At 30.5% G+C, this 15,801-nt stretch overlaps 3 protein-coding genes across 3 annotated transcripts; 2 read left to right on the plus strand and 1 right to left on the minus strand.

Moving 5' to 3' along the window:
• The first annotated feature begins 993 nt into the window (after positions 1-993).
• LOC130676335 (uncharacterized) lies at positions 994-5,214 on the plus strand. Its single transcript, XM_057482489.1, has 4 exons — positions 994-1,496; positions 2,686-2,833; positions 3,507-3,649; positions 3,712-5,214. The coding sequence occupies exons 1-4, from the start codon at positions 1,106-1,108 to the stop codon at positions 4,833-4,835; spliced, it is 1,806 nt and encodes a 601-aa protein (XP_057338472.1). The 5' UTR covers positions 994-1,105; the 3' UTR covers positions 4,836-5,214.
• Positions 5,215-7,110: 1,896 nt separating this feature from the next.
• LOC130676355 (MOB kinase activator-like 3) lies at positions 7,111-9,782 on the plus strand. Its single transcript, XM_057482512.1, has 4 exons — positions 7,111-7,304; positions 7,373-7,523; positions 7,684-8,027; positions 9,609-9,782. Exons 1-4 carry the CDS (start codon positions 7,260-7,262, stop codon positions 9,780-9,782), a joined length of 714 nt encoding a protein of 237 aa, XP_057338495.1. The 5' UTR covers positions 7,111-7,259.
• A 118-nt stretch (positions 9,783-9,900) lies between these two features.
• On the minus strand, positions 9,901-14,917 carry LOC130676351 (mitochondrial-processing peptidase subunit beta). Its single transcript, XM_057482505.1, has 4 exons — positions 14,757-14,917; positions 14,352-14,570; positions 11,756-12,760; positions 9,901-10,302 (listed from the first exon to the last, which is right to left on the minus strand). Exons 1-4 carry the CDS (start codon positions 14,823-14,825, stop codon positions 10,162-10,164), a joined length of 1,434 nt encoding a protein of 477 aa, XP_057338488.1. The 5' UTR covers positions 14,826-14,917; the 3' UTR covers positions 9,901-10,161.
• Between the last annotated feature and the right edge of the window lie 884 nt (positions 14,918-15,801).

A 15,801-nucleotide genomic window follows, 5' to 3' on the forward strand; every position in this document is an offset into this window, starting at 1 on the left:
TTCAAATTTTGTTTTATTAATTATTTACTTGATTTATTTATAATTTAAAACATGAGTGTGAATGTGGCAGACGTCAGACAAATTTAAAATTATAAATAAATCGAGTAAATAAATTTTTAAAAAATACACTTACTAATTTTTAAATTTTTTAAACGCGCATTTTTTAAAAATTTTATTTTATTAATTAATTACTCGACTTATTAACAATTTTAAATATGAGTGTGAATGTAGCCGACACCAGACAAATTTAAAATTTTAAATAAACAGAGTAAATAATTTTTAAAAAAATATTTTTAAAAAATACCCTTACTAATTTTTAAATTTTTTAAACGCGCATTTTTTTCAAATTTAATTTTATTGAATATTTACACTATTTATTAATAATTTTAAAGATGAGTGTGAATGTAGCAGACAGACAAATTTAAAATTATAAATAAACAGAGTAAATAATTTAAAAAAATATATTTTTAAAAAATACACTTACTAATTTTAAAATTTTTTAAACGCGCATTTTTTTCAAATATTATTTTATTAATTATTTACTTGATTTATTTGTAATTTTAAATATGACTGTGAATGTAGCAGACGTCAGACAAATTTAAAATTATAAATAAACAGAGTAAATTATTTTTAAAAAAATACACTTATTAATTTTTAAATTTTTTAAACGCGCATTTTTTTCAAATTTAATTTTATTAATTAATTACTCGATTTATTTATAATTTTAAATATGAGTATGAATGTAGCAAACGTCAGTCAAATTTAAAATTATAAATAAACAGAGTAAATAATTTTTTAAAAAACTATTTACAAAAAATGCGCTTATTTATTTTTAAATTTTTTAAACGCGCATTTTTTAAAAATTTAATTTTATTAATTATTTATAATTTTCAATTTGTCTGATGTCTGCTACATTCACACTCGTTTTTAAATTCTGACGTCTGCTACATTCACACTCATACAAAAATCAATTCAAAATTGAAATCTGTCAACCGTCAAGTGAACTGAGTGTTTCCTAACCTCTTCACAATTTTAAAATTAAGTTTGTTGTTAAATTAATTTAAATTTAAATTTAAATTTAAACATTTAAGCATAAAATATCGCGATGAACGAATACGGAAAAAGACTGTATCAGTATTTAAAAACTTTCGCAGTCACCAACTCAATGAGTGGAGATTTAAAAAAACTCATCAAAGAAAACATGTTCGATAAACCGAACACTGCCGGGTTCATCCACGTGTCCCATTATCTTTTGACAATTTATGATAAAGAGAGATTTCAACAGTCGGTCGACTGGCCCATATTAGACAAGTCTGGAGAAGCCAAATATCGAACTCAAGTAAAAGCTTTACTTCCAATAATATTCGCCGAGAATCAAGGGTTTGAATGGACACCGGTTACGGCCACACATTTGCATACCGCACATGGGGAAAAGTTTACGAGGCTCATGTTCGATCTTGCCATGCTCGCTGCTAAAGCTTTTGTTGAACGTAATTGTAAGCGTAATTTTTTTTAATTATTTATTTATTGTCCCAGAACTGAGATCAGTTTTGGCGCCAATTTTTCAAACGTCAATTTATCAGAAATTATTATCAGAGTCTATCTACCAGACACGACAATTTTTTAATTACATAAAAAAATTAAAAAATGAAATTTAAAAAAAATGCATGTACAGAATTTTGAATTTTCTAAACATGTATTTTTTTATTTTTTTTTTTTACAAGAATTTCAAAATTTAAAAAACTGTCAGATGCCCACTAAGCTTTACTACCATTAAATTATTTATGGTTGGGGATTTTTTTTAACGAATGAATTAAAAAAAAAAAAAAAAAAAAAAAAAAAAAAAAAAAAAATGCACATGTGGAGAATTGAAAAAACTACAGGTGCAATTTTTTTAAATATTTTTTTTTTATATTTTATTATCTCTAAAAAAATCTAAACATTATAAAACGTCGGCTGACGTCAGTATCATAAATAATTTCATTACTCAAAAATTTAAAAAATATTAATGAAAAAAAAAAAGTAAAAAAATGCACATGTAGAAAATTTTAAAAACTACAGGTGCAATTTTTTCAAATATTTTTTTTTATAATTCATCGTTTAAAAAAAATCTATACATTATTAGACCTCCGTTAACTATGATCCAAAAGTTAACAGACTCTTAATTATTTTTGAATTTTTTTTTAAATGAATCAAATCCAAAAAACGGAAAAATAAAAAAATCCACATGTACGAAATTTAAAAAACTACAGGTACAATTTTTTCAAATATTTTTTTTTTATAATTTATTGCTTAAAAAAAAATCAAAAAATTATTAAACGTCGGTTATCATCCGTTAACTTCAGTATCATAAATAATTTAATTACTCAAAAATTTAAAAAATATTAATGAAAAAAAAAAATAAAAAAATGCACATGTAGAAAATTTAAAAAACTACAGGTGCATTTTTTTCAAATATTTTTTTTTTTGTAATTTATCGTTTTGAAAGAAAGTCAAAAAATTATTAGACCTCGGCTAACCAGTATCACAATTTCCGATTTACTTTAAATAAATTTGAATACTTGGAACATTTCCGATTCAAACACTTCCTATTGTTCAGCAACTTTTGGTTATCAGAGGACACCTGTCCTGATAAGATAAACTTACATTACATTTAATTAATTATTAAAAAATTTTATTTTTCAGCTGATGAAAAAATTTTGAGTCGTCCGACTGCCAATGACCCTCTTACCCGAGCTTTGTTTACAAACACTGCAGCTAAAATTAATCAGGAAATTGCTGAGATGCAGAAAGATCATGATGAGACAACAGACAGAGCCAAAGCTCATGTTGAGTTAGTATTTAAATTACAATTCCTTTACTTTCGGTGGTATTTTTTTCGCGGTAATTTTGAATTCTTAATTTTAATGCCAAATACTTTTTATTCAACTTCAAAATTTTGAAAATTAAACTTCTGTTACTCAGCCGCTTTTTATATCAAAGTGACGTTTGCTGCAATTTTTTGTTCTTCAAAAATACTCGCAGTAATTTTACTGTAACTCAAGTAATTTTACTTGGGTTCGTTTCGAAAGTCAATTTTTCTGACATTGACCTTTTTTTGCTTGCAGAGCGTAAACTAATGAAGTTACACAAAAAACATCAAAGAACTTTTTTTAGGAAATTTTATTCTCGACAAAAAAAGTCCTATGGATCAAAGCGCTAAAGTCAATAGTTTCCGAGTTACAGATAATTTTATAAATAAAAAATTAATGACTTCTCCCAGCAGGATATTTTAGACTTTTAATTACTAAATTACCTGTAACTCGTAAACTACTGACTTTAGCGCTTTGACCCACAGGACTTTTATTGTAGAGCATAAAATTTCCTACAAAATTGTCCTTGATTTTTTTTGTGTAACTTCATTTGCTTGCGTTTTGCAAGCAAAAAAAAAGTCACCGGAAAAAAATCATTCTGTTTTTTTTTAATTTTCATTACTAATTAATTAATTAATTAACTAATTTTTGCAGAAAAACTATTGCGGAAATAAATGACAATAATGCTAAAATATTTGGAGCGAAAGAAAAATTGTCTGAAGTCGCAGGGGCTTGTCCTGGTGATGCTGAGTTTAAAAAACGTCTCCTAGATGTTGATGATAAGAAAATAATTGAAGGTATTGATAATAATGATATTAATTTTTTAATTGATAAATAATTAAATTTGATGTTTTGACAGAATGGAAGGAGAGTAATCATGCCAGATTTAATTTGCTCAAAGAAAAAGTGTCCAAGAAAAAAGAATTAGCGAACAAATTTGTCGAGGTTGACAATTTGGTGAAAAGTATTTATGGCGAAGACAAAAAAATACTTGATGGCAATGCTCTGGGTAAAGTGAACATCGATAACCTGATGAAGTATCCATTGGACCCCGAGTCTAAAGTCGCCTTACATAATTTGTATGACGAAAATGGCGATCTCGTTTTAAAGAACATGTTGATTGTTTTGAAAGCGATGCTGGAGCACTACGGGAATAAGTCAAAAGACGAAGATTTTTTTACTCCCGAGGACCTGCAGGATGTCAAGACAGGGCTGGATAACTTGCGAGCTATTTCTGATGAACTGAATAATATTAATAACAGAATAGACCAGCTGTCAAATTCTTTACCGAAAGATGAACCGGAGCCGGAACCGGAACAGCACAGATCTTGTTTTCCTGATAAATCATTGGGTCTAGATCTCCTGAGATCTCCAGTTGTGAGCTTCGATCCAAATGAACAAATTGATAACTACTCCGAGCAACGTCTCGCCCTCACTCCAACAGATTTGCCTTTTAAGTTGTTGTCCACTAGGTACGGCAAGAAGGAATTAGTTGGGAATTCCGTCGAAAAGTCAAAGCCGATGGTTCCTAAAATAAACTTTGATGACTCATTCAATTTACCCAGTGATAAAAAAAAGGTACCGCCGATTGAAAAGAGCAAACTTAAGAACCATCGGATTCCCGAAAGTATCATGCGTTTATTTACTGAACGGTCGTGTAACATCTCGAGTCTTCCAAGCAAAAGAGCTGATGACAGTTTCAGTTCTCCGAAAGTGGGTAAAATTAAAAAAGAATCTCCAGCGACTATCACTCGGCCGCTACAAGAACTTGCGGAGGAAAATTCTGTTGAGGCGAAGGAAAAATCGGTGGAAACTCAGCCTCTGGAGGAAATCGTTCAGCATTCAGCTGATCAGCTGCCAGAGACAACGAAAGAGACAAAAGTCAAAAGCAGATCAAATCGCAGGGATTCGATTTCTGATCTCTTGGAGAGATACAAAAAAATTCGTGACCCGGCGATTGCTAAATACGAGATACAAGAGTAATTATTGTTAATTGATGATTGTAATTACTGGCAAGTGTATGAAGTAATGGATGCTAATTAGACTGGGCCAAAAAAATCGACAATTTTTTTTTTAACATCGAAAATATTATTTGGGGTGACAATAAAAAAATTATTGAAAATTTGAGCCCTTGATATTTAAATTAAGAAGTGTATCATCGCAATTTTCGATTTTTTTTTTTATGAGCGGGTTTTTGTCTCATAACTCTCAAACCATTGAGATAAACGAAATCGACTAAGAGACATTTCTTGAAGGAAATTTTATGCTCTACAAAAAAGGTCTGATTGAAATTTTTCGTCAGATGAACCGTTTCTTTATAATCATGCCTTGAACATTAGTATGATTTTAAAATTTGATTGTTCAACTTTTGACGACTCCAATAATCTTGAATAACTTTTGAAGGAGTGAATTTAGCGAAAATTGTTAAGAGACTTTTTTTGTAGAGCATTCAATTTCCTTCAAGAATATTCATTGGCTTTTTCCAAAAACTTATTTTTACATTAATTACAAAATTCTAGTTGAACAATCAAATTTTAAAATCCTACTAATGTTCAAAGCATGATTATAAGGAAACGGTTCGTCTGACGAAAAATTTCAATCAGACCTTTTTTGTAGAGCATCAAATTTCCTTCAAAAAATGTGTCTTAGTCGATTTCGTTTATCTCGATGGTTTGAGAGTTATGAGACAAAAACCCGCTCATAAAAAAAAATCAAAAATTGCGATGATACACTTCTTAATTTAAATATCAAGGGCTCAAATTTTCACAATAATTTTTTTATTGTCACCTTAAATCATATTTTCGATGTACTAAAAAAAAAAAAATAGTCGATTTTTTTGGTCCAGTCTAATGCTGATGTTCATTAGTATTAGATTTTTAATTTTGGTTGATAAGTTTAGTTTTAAATATTTAATTGTGATACTAGACTTTAGTCTTGTTGATATGATTCGTATCGAGTGATCCCGTTGATCAGGATAATATTTATTTGTACCTAGTATTTTGTAAGTGTATATTAAGATATTAAGGAAGGAACAGTTGGTAGATCAGCACAAATCGCTTCTATGTGATTTTATCAATGAATTTTTAGAAAAAAAAAATAAAAAATGCAGTAGTTAAAGGATTGAAAATAAACGAGTGTGGAAAAATAAACTAAAATATGTAATTTTCAAAAATTTTTGATAAGACGACATGGTTTTTAAAAATTACAAATGCCTGCTATGAAATCCAATTAACTGTCAAGTAATTTGACAGTTAATTGCTAGAATAAATACAGCAGAAATAATGATCCTGAAGTTAGCAGACAATTAAAAATTTTCGGATTTTTTTTTAGCAAATTAATCACAAAAAAATTAAAAATATGCACATGTAGAAAATTTAAAAAACAATAAGTGCAATTGTTTCAAATTTACCGTCTAAAAGAAAATCCAAAAATTCCTAGACGTCTGCTAATTTCAGTATCATAAATTTATGATTTTGAAGTTAGCCGACAATTAAAAATTTTTTGACTTTTTTATTAGCAAATTAATCACAAAAAAAAAAATCTAAAAATATGCACTTGTAGAAAATTTAAAAAACTACAGGTGCAATTTTTTTAATTTTTTTTTTTTTATAATTTACCGTCTAAAAGAAAATCCAAAAATTATTAGACGTCGGCTAACTTTAGTATCATGCAGAAATATTGTAATGTAAGAAGTTGATTACAAAAACAATTTAAATCTAGTGTTTAAGACTGCGCCGTACTAAACGAAATTTTGAATTTTACTTTTCTTTTAATTTATTAATCAATTGTTATTACAGAATTTTTTATAGCTTCCGAAAAAATATGAAAGACAAACTTTTTCGGAAGGTTTTCATCATTCGAGTGACGTAATTATTCAAAACGTAATTAGAAAAGTAAAATTCGAAAATTCGTTTAGTACTGCCGACCCTCAAAGATGACAGTAAAGTTAGCGGACATTTAAAAATTTTTGGATTCTTTTTAACAAAAAAATAAATGTTAAAAAAAATATTTTGAAAAATTGCACATATAATTTATGAAATTTCCGACATGTGCATTTTTTCAGAAATATTTTTTTTTCATTATTAATCTGTTAAAAAAAAATTTTTTTCAATTTCAAATGTCTGATAACTTTACTATCATCCCTCAAAGTCAAGTTATTGGACTCGATTTTACAAAAAGTTGTATCCCAGATAATTTATTTGTCATGAGTGTGAATTTAGCAGACGATACACAGTATCGATACAACGAAATACTCGACTCGAGATATCGAGAGTTTGTTACTTCGATTAATACATTCATATGTTTTTTTGTACTCCATTTTGTACTTTGTATACTAAACTAAATAAAAATATATTTAAATTTAATTGTTTATAATAAATAAATAAATAATTTTATTTTTTTAAATAAATGGCCTCGCTAAGTGGATTCGTTGAATTTTTTCAAAAAGGAAAAGTAAGTAAATTTAATTTTAAGCCAGCAATATTAATAATAATAATAATAATAATTAATAATTTTTTAAGACATTTAGGCCGAAAAAAAAATTTACTCATGGGACATTAAGATATTCTTTATATAAACAAGCCCAGGCATCATTAAATTCAGGTATAAATTTACGGGCTGCTGTAAAATTACCACCTGGTGAAGATTTAAATGATTGGATTGCAGTACACGGTAATTATTTTTATTTAATTGTATTCCCTGGTGGAAATTTTCTGGACTTTTCTCTGAGAAAATCTTTAGAACTTGAGAAATGAGTTTTCCAGAGAAAATTCCGAAAAATTTACAACAGGGTTGTGATGATAATTATTTATTATTGTAATTTTTTTGCTAGTGGTGGATTTTTTCAACCGTATAAATTTAATTTACGGAACAATATCTGAGTACTGCGACTCGACATCATGCCCGTCAATGAGCGGAGGTGCGAGATTTGAATATCTATGGGCGGATGGTGATAAATATAAAAAACCAATGGCATTGCCGGCTCCTCAGTATATAAGTCTGCTTATGGACTGGATCGAAGCGCAGATAAATAATGAGTCAGTATTTCCGGTGAGCACGGACGTGCCGTTTCCTAAAACATTTATTAGTCTGTGTAAGAAAATTCTCACGAGATTGTTCCGGGTGTTTGTTCATGTTTATATTCATCACTTTGACCGGATAGTCGCTATTGGAGCTGTGAGTTTTTTTTATTTACTTGACATATTTTTTTTAAGTTAAAATTTTTAAATTTTAATTTTGATTCGTTAAAAGAAGAATAATTATTAATTTTTGAAATGTCACTTCATCAAGGGGAGAAAGAGGTCTGAGATACAAAAAAAAAGAGGATATTTGTGATTTTTTTTTTCAGAGTACGTTCGTTATTGAAATTCTTAAAATTTGTGATATCATTAAGTGAAATTCCAACAATATTCTGCGAAATTTTCATAAAAAAATATGGAAAAATAAGCCAGTGGTAGTGGGGAGAGACGAGTCACTTAAAAAAAGTCTCCATGCCGTAGGCAGGATAACTCATGACTGCCTCATCTGAAATAAAAAAACCAAAAAGATTTCTTTAGTACATGAGTTTATCTTGGATTTGAACGTCGGAATAAACAAAATATTCATTTTTGAATTTTTGCTAAAGGTGCAATCAAAAAGATCTGATTTTTCCCAAAAATTCTTCCTTTTGTTTAATTAAAAAATAAGCAGTTATTGAAAAAAAAAATCCTTCGTTCAAATCCAAGATAAACTCATGTACTAAAGAAATCTTTTTGGTTTTTTTATTTCAGATGAGGCAGTCATGAGTTATCCTGCCTACGGCATGGAGACTTTTTTTAAGTGACTCGTCTCTCCCCACTACCACTGGCTTATTTTTCCATATTTTTTTATGAAAATTTCGCAGAATATTCTTGGAATGATACTTAATAATGTCACAAATTTGAAGAATTTTAATAACGAAGGTACTCGGAAAAAAAAAATCACAAAAATATATGATCATAAAGTCAGCAGACAATTTGTAATTTCCATATTTTCTTTTTAACAAATAAATTACAAAAAAACAAAAACTAAAAATATGCACATGTAGAAAATTTAAAAAACTACAGGTGCAATTTTTTAAAATATTTTTTTTTTTATAATTTATCATTAAAAAAAAATCCAAAAATTTCTCCGGCATGGATACTTTTTTTAAGTGACTCGTCTCTCCCCACTACCACTGGCTTATTTTTCCATATTTTCTTATGAAAATTTCGCAGAATATTCTTGAACTGATGCTTAATAATGTCACAAATTTCAAAAATTTTAATAACGGAGGTACTCTGAAAAAAAAAAATCACATTTCTTTTTTTTGTATCTCAGACCTCTTTTCCTCCAGTTTCTATAAATTTCTTACTATCAAAGAGGCCGTTCAAAAAATACGTTCTCACTTATGGGTAAGAGGGTTGTTGCTCACTGTGACAAATTTTCCAAATTTTTCTCTGTTTTTTTTTTTTCAATTTTCTTCTTCAGTTACGATAGAAAGTCATTCGTTTCATATTCATAAATATATAAATATTTCCATGTATATTTCTATCATAATGGGGAGGGAATCTATCATCCGTGACGTAAAATTAATAGTAGAGAATGTGACATGACGCGACGAAGGGTGAGGATTCTAAAAAAGTAAAATTTTGCGTGACGTATTTTATGAACGTCCCTATTAAAAAAAAAATTACTGATTAATTAAAAATTAAATTTTTTCATCCCTTATTCTCTCATAATTAATTTTCCAAATTACAGGAAGCTCATGTTAACACATGTTACAAACATTTCTACTACTTCGTCACGGAGTTCGATTTAATAAATACCAAAGAACTTGAACCATTATCAGAAATGACATCAAAAGTTTGCAAAGACACTCCAGCACAATCGCAGTCCCACTCGCCGTCCACAAGCAGCAGTGCGTCCAGGTAGCCATCAACCTCTTTGCAGAAGAAGCTGCTGAAATTAGAATCTCTTCCTCGGGATCAACATTAATCGATACCAATAAATTATTATAATTACCGATAATTATAATGATCTAGTCATCGTGTCAAATAATAAAAGATAAACAATTGTATATTTTTAATTAAACATTTTACATTTATCTTTTTTTTTTAAATCTTTATACATTGATGATAATTAAACCCGAAGTATAAATATCTTCCGAGTATTGATTGCTTACTACTGTCAATTTAATAATATCATCATTGTTTTTTTTTATTATTATCATTATCATTATTATTATTATTAAATTAAATTAAATTATAAATTTATTAGCTAATTGATTTTTTATAAATTTATTTCGAACGATTTAAACTCGGAGCCAGTACATGTTGGCACGCATTGTGTTGTAGTCGGATAGATTTTCGACTGGACCGACGGCTGCGACAACTGGACACCGGTTGTAAATGTACTTCATGCCGACATCTTGAATTGTTTTTGCAGTAATGCTCTGGAATTATGAATAATTAAATTTTTATTAGCAAATTTTAATTACTTTGTTGCGATATTAATTATTAATTCCGTTTTCTACACTGATAGCAAAGCTGGGGAACTAACGGGAACTTACTGCTGCGATTTGTTAAGTTGAATGTTAAAATTTTTATTTTTTTAAGATGGGAACTGGGCGGCAGCTTTTTGAAAAAATTTGGAAAGTTGCCTTCAATTTTTGAAAAAAAGTTGGCAATTTCAGGGCGGCCACAAAGAAATGATTTCAAAATTCCCTGATATTTCCCGGTTTTCCAGTAAAGTTTTTCACATTTTTCCCTGATTTAGAAATTTTATTCGTATCATTTAGATATTCAAAGTTTTTATTATATTTTCATTTTTAATAATTAAATTTGATAATTAAATCATAAGAGAAACCAGAAAAAATGGCACTAAAATAAATTAATGTTGCCTACTTTTGATTATTCGATGTTAAAAATGTATAAGTTTAAATATTTAATAAGAAATTTAATGATTTAAATAAATTAAAAATACACTGGTTACAAAAATTAAGGGATATTCAAAAAATTTCAAATTTTTTATTAATTTTCAACAGTTTCTAACTCGAAGGAAAATGGTCGTACAATAAAAACAAAAAGTCAAACTGTAGCTTCAAGTGTCTAGTTTTCTGACCTGGGTCTTTAAATTTTTTTATTATGCACGGTTCCGGAGTAATCAAAAATCAATGATAATTATCGAAAAAAATTTATTGAAGCTCGAAGACCGTTTTTAAGACGATCAAAAATTTGGTAAATTTATTTTCCGATAGTTTTCTTAGGATTACTCCGGAACCGCACATAATAAAAAAATTTAAAGACCAGATCAGAAAACTAGACACTTGAAGCTACAATTTGCCTTTTTTGTTTTTGTCGTATGACCATTTTCCTTCGAGTTACAATCTGTTGAAAATCACTTTAAAATTTGAAATTTTTTTGACATCCCTTAATTTTTATAACTAGTGTATAATTTAAAATTTTTTTAATTTTTAACTGTTACAATTTAATTCTCTACTTTTCGAAATTCCCTGACATTTCCCGGTTGCATTAAATTCCCTGATAAGTCCCAATTCGTGGCCACCCTGAATTTGTAGTCAACAGTTGCAAAGGATAAAGTTGTCAACTTGATCGCTACTAATTGACCCCAACTTTCTGACTGGAAAATTTTGCTATCAGGGCAGTTTTTACACTACATATGTAAAGTAAAAGACTCAGTAGCACCTGATCAGGTACTAGTTCCCCAACCAGGTATCTGCTTTCTAATCAGGGAACTAGTTCTTAATCAAGGAACTAATGCCTGATCAGTGAACTAGTATATGATCCAGAAACTAGTATCCGATTAGGGACCCTAGTACCTGATTAGAAAACTAGTACCTGATCGAGTACCAGTACTCGAATTCGAGTACAAAAATTAAAACTTACATCTATTCTAGCTTCTAGCTCATGAAGAGGAACTCGTCGATTGTAACAAAGCATTTGCCGTCCAACGTCCTCGCAAATAGCCGTAGTGCCGTCTAACTGCAATAACATATTCGTCTTGAGCATGTTCTTGGCCCTGTTAACTTCTTTTTCCGTGACACTGGTACAGAGTTTCATCCATTCTTGCTGGATATTCCATACCATGTCCTCGCACTGCATGGGGTCGCAAACAAAGTAGACACCCCAGAGCCCAGTTTCTTGGTAGCAGGTATTGAAGCTCTGGTAGCTGTGGCAAAGACCATCTTCAGCTGAAGCTTTGGCTAATCTAGAGGCGTGATTTACTCCACCGCCTTGACTTCTGTCCCATGCTCCCAGCAGTGTGTTGGCAACCATCAGAGGAATATTGTCTGCGCTGGCCCATCCCGCGCCTTCGACAGCGATCGCAACATGAGCCAGAGGCATCGAATCATCACGGACACGAATTTCTGATCCGGTGTACCGGCATGGGGTCAGTAGAGGTGGGATCTCTTCGTACTGAGGTCCCTTCATTTTCCCAAAGTGTTTGTCCGCAAGTTCGACCAGCTGGTTGTGGTCTACTCCTCCAGCTCCAGCCAAAACAAATCTTGGTGGTCCGTAGTGGGTTTTCACGTAATGGACAAGATCGTTACGCGTAATCGATTTAATATTTTCAGTGGGTCCAAGAATCGTACGGCCCAAAGGTGTGCCTTGGAAAGCTGTAGAGTGCAAATGATCGAACACAACTTCCTGGAGGTTGGTATCAACCTCCTGCATTTCACGCAGAATAACTCCGCGTTCCCGTTCGATTTCACTCTCCCCCAGCTTTGAGTTCTGTATGATGTCACTCAAAATCTCAATGGCCTTCGGTACGTCTCCAGCTAAACACTTGGCGTAAAATACAGTCTGCTCTCGACTTGTGTAAGCATTCAAGTGGGCGCCCATGTTTTCGATCTCCAGCTCCAGGTCTGTCTGGGATCTTTTAGCTGTTCCCTGAAAATTTAATTATTCATTTATTAAGTTTTTTATGATTACAAAGGCCGCGTAAAAATTATTTTTAAATTCTGATATTTCCCGGGTTACAAGTAAAGTTTTTCCCGGATTCAGAAAATTTATTCGTTTCATTTTCCACGGGCTGTAACTCGAAAGAAAATGGTCGTATGAAAAAAGGAAATTGTTGCTTCGTGTCTAGTTTCCGGGTCTGGTTTTGGAATTTATTTTGTATGCATTTTCCAGTTCCGCGGTAATAGAAAAAATTAAGCCCGTGGACTGTTTTTGAGACGAGGAAAATTAGAATAAGTTTTTTCTGATGGTTTTTCTTACGATTACTCTGGAATTTTCCGTAATAAAAAAAATTCCACCAGATAAAAATCAAATTCCCTGACAATTCCCGATATTCCCATGGAAATTAAAATTTTCTTGAGCCAAGAAAATTCGTTTAAGTCAGAGAAAATTATAGCATTAAGTGTCGAGTTTTTTCAAATCTGGTCTAGAAATTTTCTATGCATTTTCCGGTTCCGCAGTAATAAAAAAAAATTATTTGAAGCCCGTGGACTGTTTTTGAGACGAACGAAGTTGGAAAATTTTTTTTTCCGATGGTTTTCTCAGAATTACTCTGGAATTTTCCACGATAAAAAAATTTCCACCAGATAAAATTCGGATTCTCTGATACTTTTCTACTTCCCTGACATTTCCATACTTCCCGGTTGCATTAAATTCCTGATATTCCCATGGGAATAAAAATTTTCTTGAGTCAAGAAAATTCGTCTGACAGAAAAAATTACTGTTTTACCCAAGAAAATTGTCTAGTTTTCAAATGTTATCGAGAAATTTTCTATGCATTTTCCGGTTCCGCAGTAAAAAAAAAAATTCTTCGAAGCCCGTGGACTGTTTTCTGACGAGCGAAGTTGGAAAATTTGTTTTTCCAATGATTTTCTCAGAATTTCCGGAATTTTCCATAACACAAAAATTCCCACCAGACAAAATTCATATTCCCAGAGACCTCGAAATTCCCCGACATTTCCTGGTCGCATTAAATTCCCAATACTCCCATGGGAATAAAAATTTTCTTGAGTCAAGAAAATTCGTCTGACAGAAAAAATTTTTGTTTTACCCAAGAAAATTATAGCATTAAGTTTCTGGTTTTTAAATTTGGTCTAGAAATTTTCTATGCATTTTCCGGTTCTGCAGTACAAAAAAAAAATTCTTCGAAGCCCGTGGACTGTTTTCTGACGAACGAAGTTAGAAAATTTTTTTTCCGATGGTTTTTTCAGAATTACTCTGGAATTTTCTACAATAAAAAAATTTCCAACAGATAAAATTCGAATTCTCTGATACTTTTCTACTTCCCTGAAATTTCCATACTTCCCAGTTGCATTAAATTCCCAATACTCCCATGGGAATTAAAATTTTCTTGAGCCAAGAAAATTCGTCTAGGTCAGAGATTTCTACTTAACCCGGGAAAATTGAATTTTTAAAACAAATTCTTGAATCAAAAATATTAAATTTTTTTTTCCGTGCAGTTTTTCCGGTTCGTGCCCACCCTAGATCAGCAAATAAATAAAGAACTAAAATTTGACAGTACCTTGAATGCCATGTGCTCCATAAAATGAGCAACTCCATTAGTTTTATCAGTTTCGCAACGACTTCCAGCGTCAATCCAAAGACCAACGGTCGCAGTTGCTGCTCCACTGTCTTCACTGGCAACTCTCATCCCACTGTCCAGTGTCGTGGTTCTTGTCGGCGGTTGATTTATCAACGTCTCCTTGAGCGATGCTGCTGTTGATCTCCATTGCTTACGTGTCTGTTTTTAAATTTCATTGTAATTACTAATCAACTCATAACTAATGACTTAATAAACAATTTTCTATGAGTGAGAGACATTACGTAAGAGAGAAAAAATTACTCAGCCTTTTGTAACTTAAAATACATGAATATTTAGGGAAAAAAAAATTTAATTAATTGATAATTATTAATAATAATTAATTACCTTTACAAGATTTGTTTTGTCTGAGTAAATACGCAACGCGGTACTGATTTTCAGGAGACGGGTCGCCATTTTTTTCGACTGACGGAGAATTTTTTTTTTCCTCGTCTCGTATGGTCTGGCGCATTTGCCCAGTGGGTATTTTGTTAAACGTTTTTTAAGTTGGCACACGTGGGTTCTGATCTAGAAACTGCGAGGAGGGGATAGACTATCAATAAAGTTGGTAAAACAGAAAATAAATTTAAATATTGAAAACATTAATCGAAAATATTTAAATTAATGATGAATGTATTTACAGAAGAAGATGAAAAATAAATTTATATACAATAAATTACAGTTAATCATTTTAGTAAAATACTTTTAAGCTTAAATAAATAATGGAGAATTTGCACTGAGAATAGACTTTCAATGAGAATAAACGTAGTTTGATATATATTAGGGTGATCCAAAAAATGAAAAATTTTTTTTTTTCTCGAAAACAGGTTCAAAAGTTTCGTTTAGATAAAAAAAGATGCCTGTGAAAATTAGAGCTCTTAATATTAACATTAAGAGGTTCCTCATCGCACTTTTCTATTTTCCATAAGAATAACATGGAAAAAATTTTTTTTACGTCTTCTGATTTTTATAAGTAGCTAACGATGCGTCATAGGAATAATTGGCAGGCATATTTTTGTAGGGAATTGAATGCTCTACAAAAAAAGATTCTTATCATTTTTTGAGGAATCTATTTGTTCAAAAGTTATTTGAGGTTTCAGTCGAATTCATATTAAATTTTGAGATTTTCTTACTTTTCCGGCGAAACTATCAGACCTATTACAAAATATCATGAGACCTTTATTGTAGACAATTTTATTCCCTAGAAATTTTTCTTATAAAATTTTTTCGAATTCCGCATTGTTTTCTAGTTATTTTAATTTTTATGTCAAGCTCTTAAAATCGATCAGAAGACTATTTTTTTTATGAGCATGACATTAAAATAAAAATAATTAGAAAACAATGCGGAATTCGAAAAAATTTTATAAGAAAAATTTCTAGGGAATAAAATTGT

The sequence above is a fragment of the Microplitis mediator genome, chromosome 1 (genome assembly GCF_029852145.1).
Source record: "Microplitis mediator isolate UGA2020A chromosome 1, iyMicMedi2.1, whole genome shotgun sequence".
Classification (NCBI taxonomy): Eukaryota; Metazoa; Arthropoda; class Insecta; order Hymenoptera; family Braconidae; genus Microplitis; species Microplitis mediator.

What these genes read in the sequence shown, in the direction of transcription:
- LOC130676335 (XM_057482489.1), top strand. Translation starts at nt 1,106, where the DNA reads ATGAACGAATACGGAAAAAGACTGTATCAGTATTTAAAAACTTTCGCA. An exon ending in AGAGCCAAAGCTCATGTTGA is followed by an intron (nt 2,834 to 3,506) that starts GTTAGTATTTAA and finishes TAATTTTTGCAG; the next exon opens with AAAAACTATTGCGGAAATAA. An exon ending in TGATAAGAAAATAATTGAAG is followed by an intron (nt 3,650 to 3,711) that starts GTATTGATAATA and finishes ATGTTTTGACAG; the next exon opens with AATGGAAGGAGAGTAATCAT.
- LOC130676351 (XM_057482505.1), bottom strand. Translation starts at nt 14,825, where the DNA reads ATGGCGACCCGTCTCCTGAAAATCAGTACCGCGTTGCGTATTTACTCA. An exon ending in ACAAAACAAATCTTGTAAAG is followed by an intron (nt 14,571 to 14,756) that starts GTAATTAATTAT and finishes ATTTAAAAACAG; the next exon opens with ACACGTAAGCAATGGAGATC. An exon ending in AGCTAGAAGCTAGAATAGAT is followed by an intron (nt 10,303 to 11,755) that starts GTAAGTTTTAAT and finishes TCATAATTCCAG; the next exon opens with AGCATTACTGCAAAAACAAT.
- LOC130676355 (XM_057482512.1), top strand. Translation starts at nt 7,260, where the DNA reads ATGGCCTCGCTAAGTGGATTCGTTGAATTTTTTCAAAAAGGAAAA. An exon ending in AATTTTTTCAAAAAGGAAAA is followed by an intron (nt 7,305 to 7,372) that starts GTAAGTAAATTT and finishes TAATTTTTTAAG; the next exon opens with ACATTTAGGCCGAAAAAAAA. An exon ending in TGATTGGATTGCAGTACACG is followed by an intron (nt 7,524 to 7,683) that starts GTAATTATTTTT and finishes TTTTTTTGCTAG; the next exon opens with TGGTGGATTTTTTCAACCGT.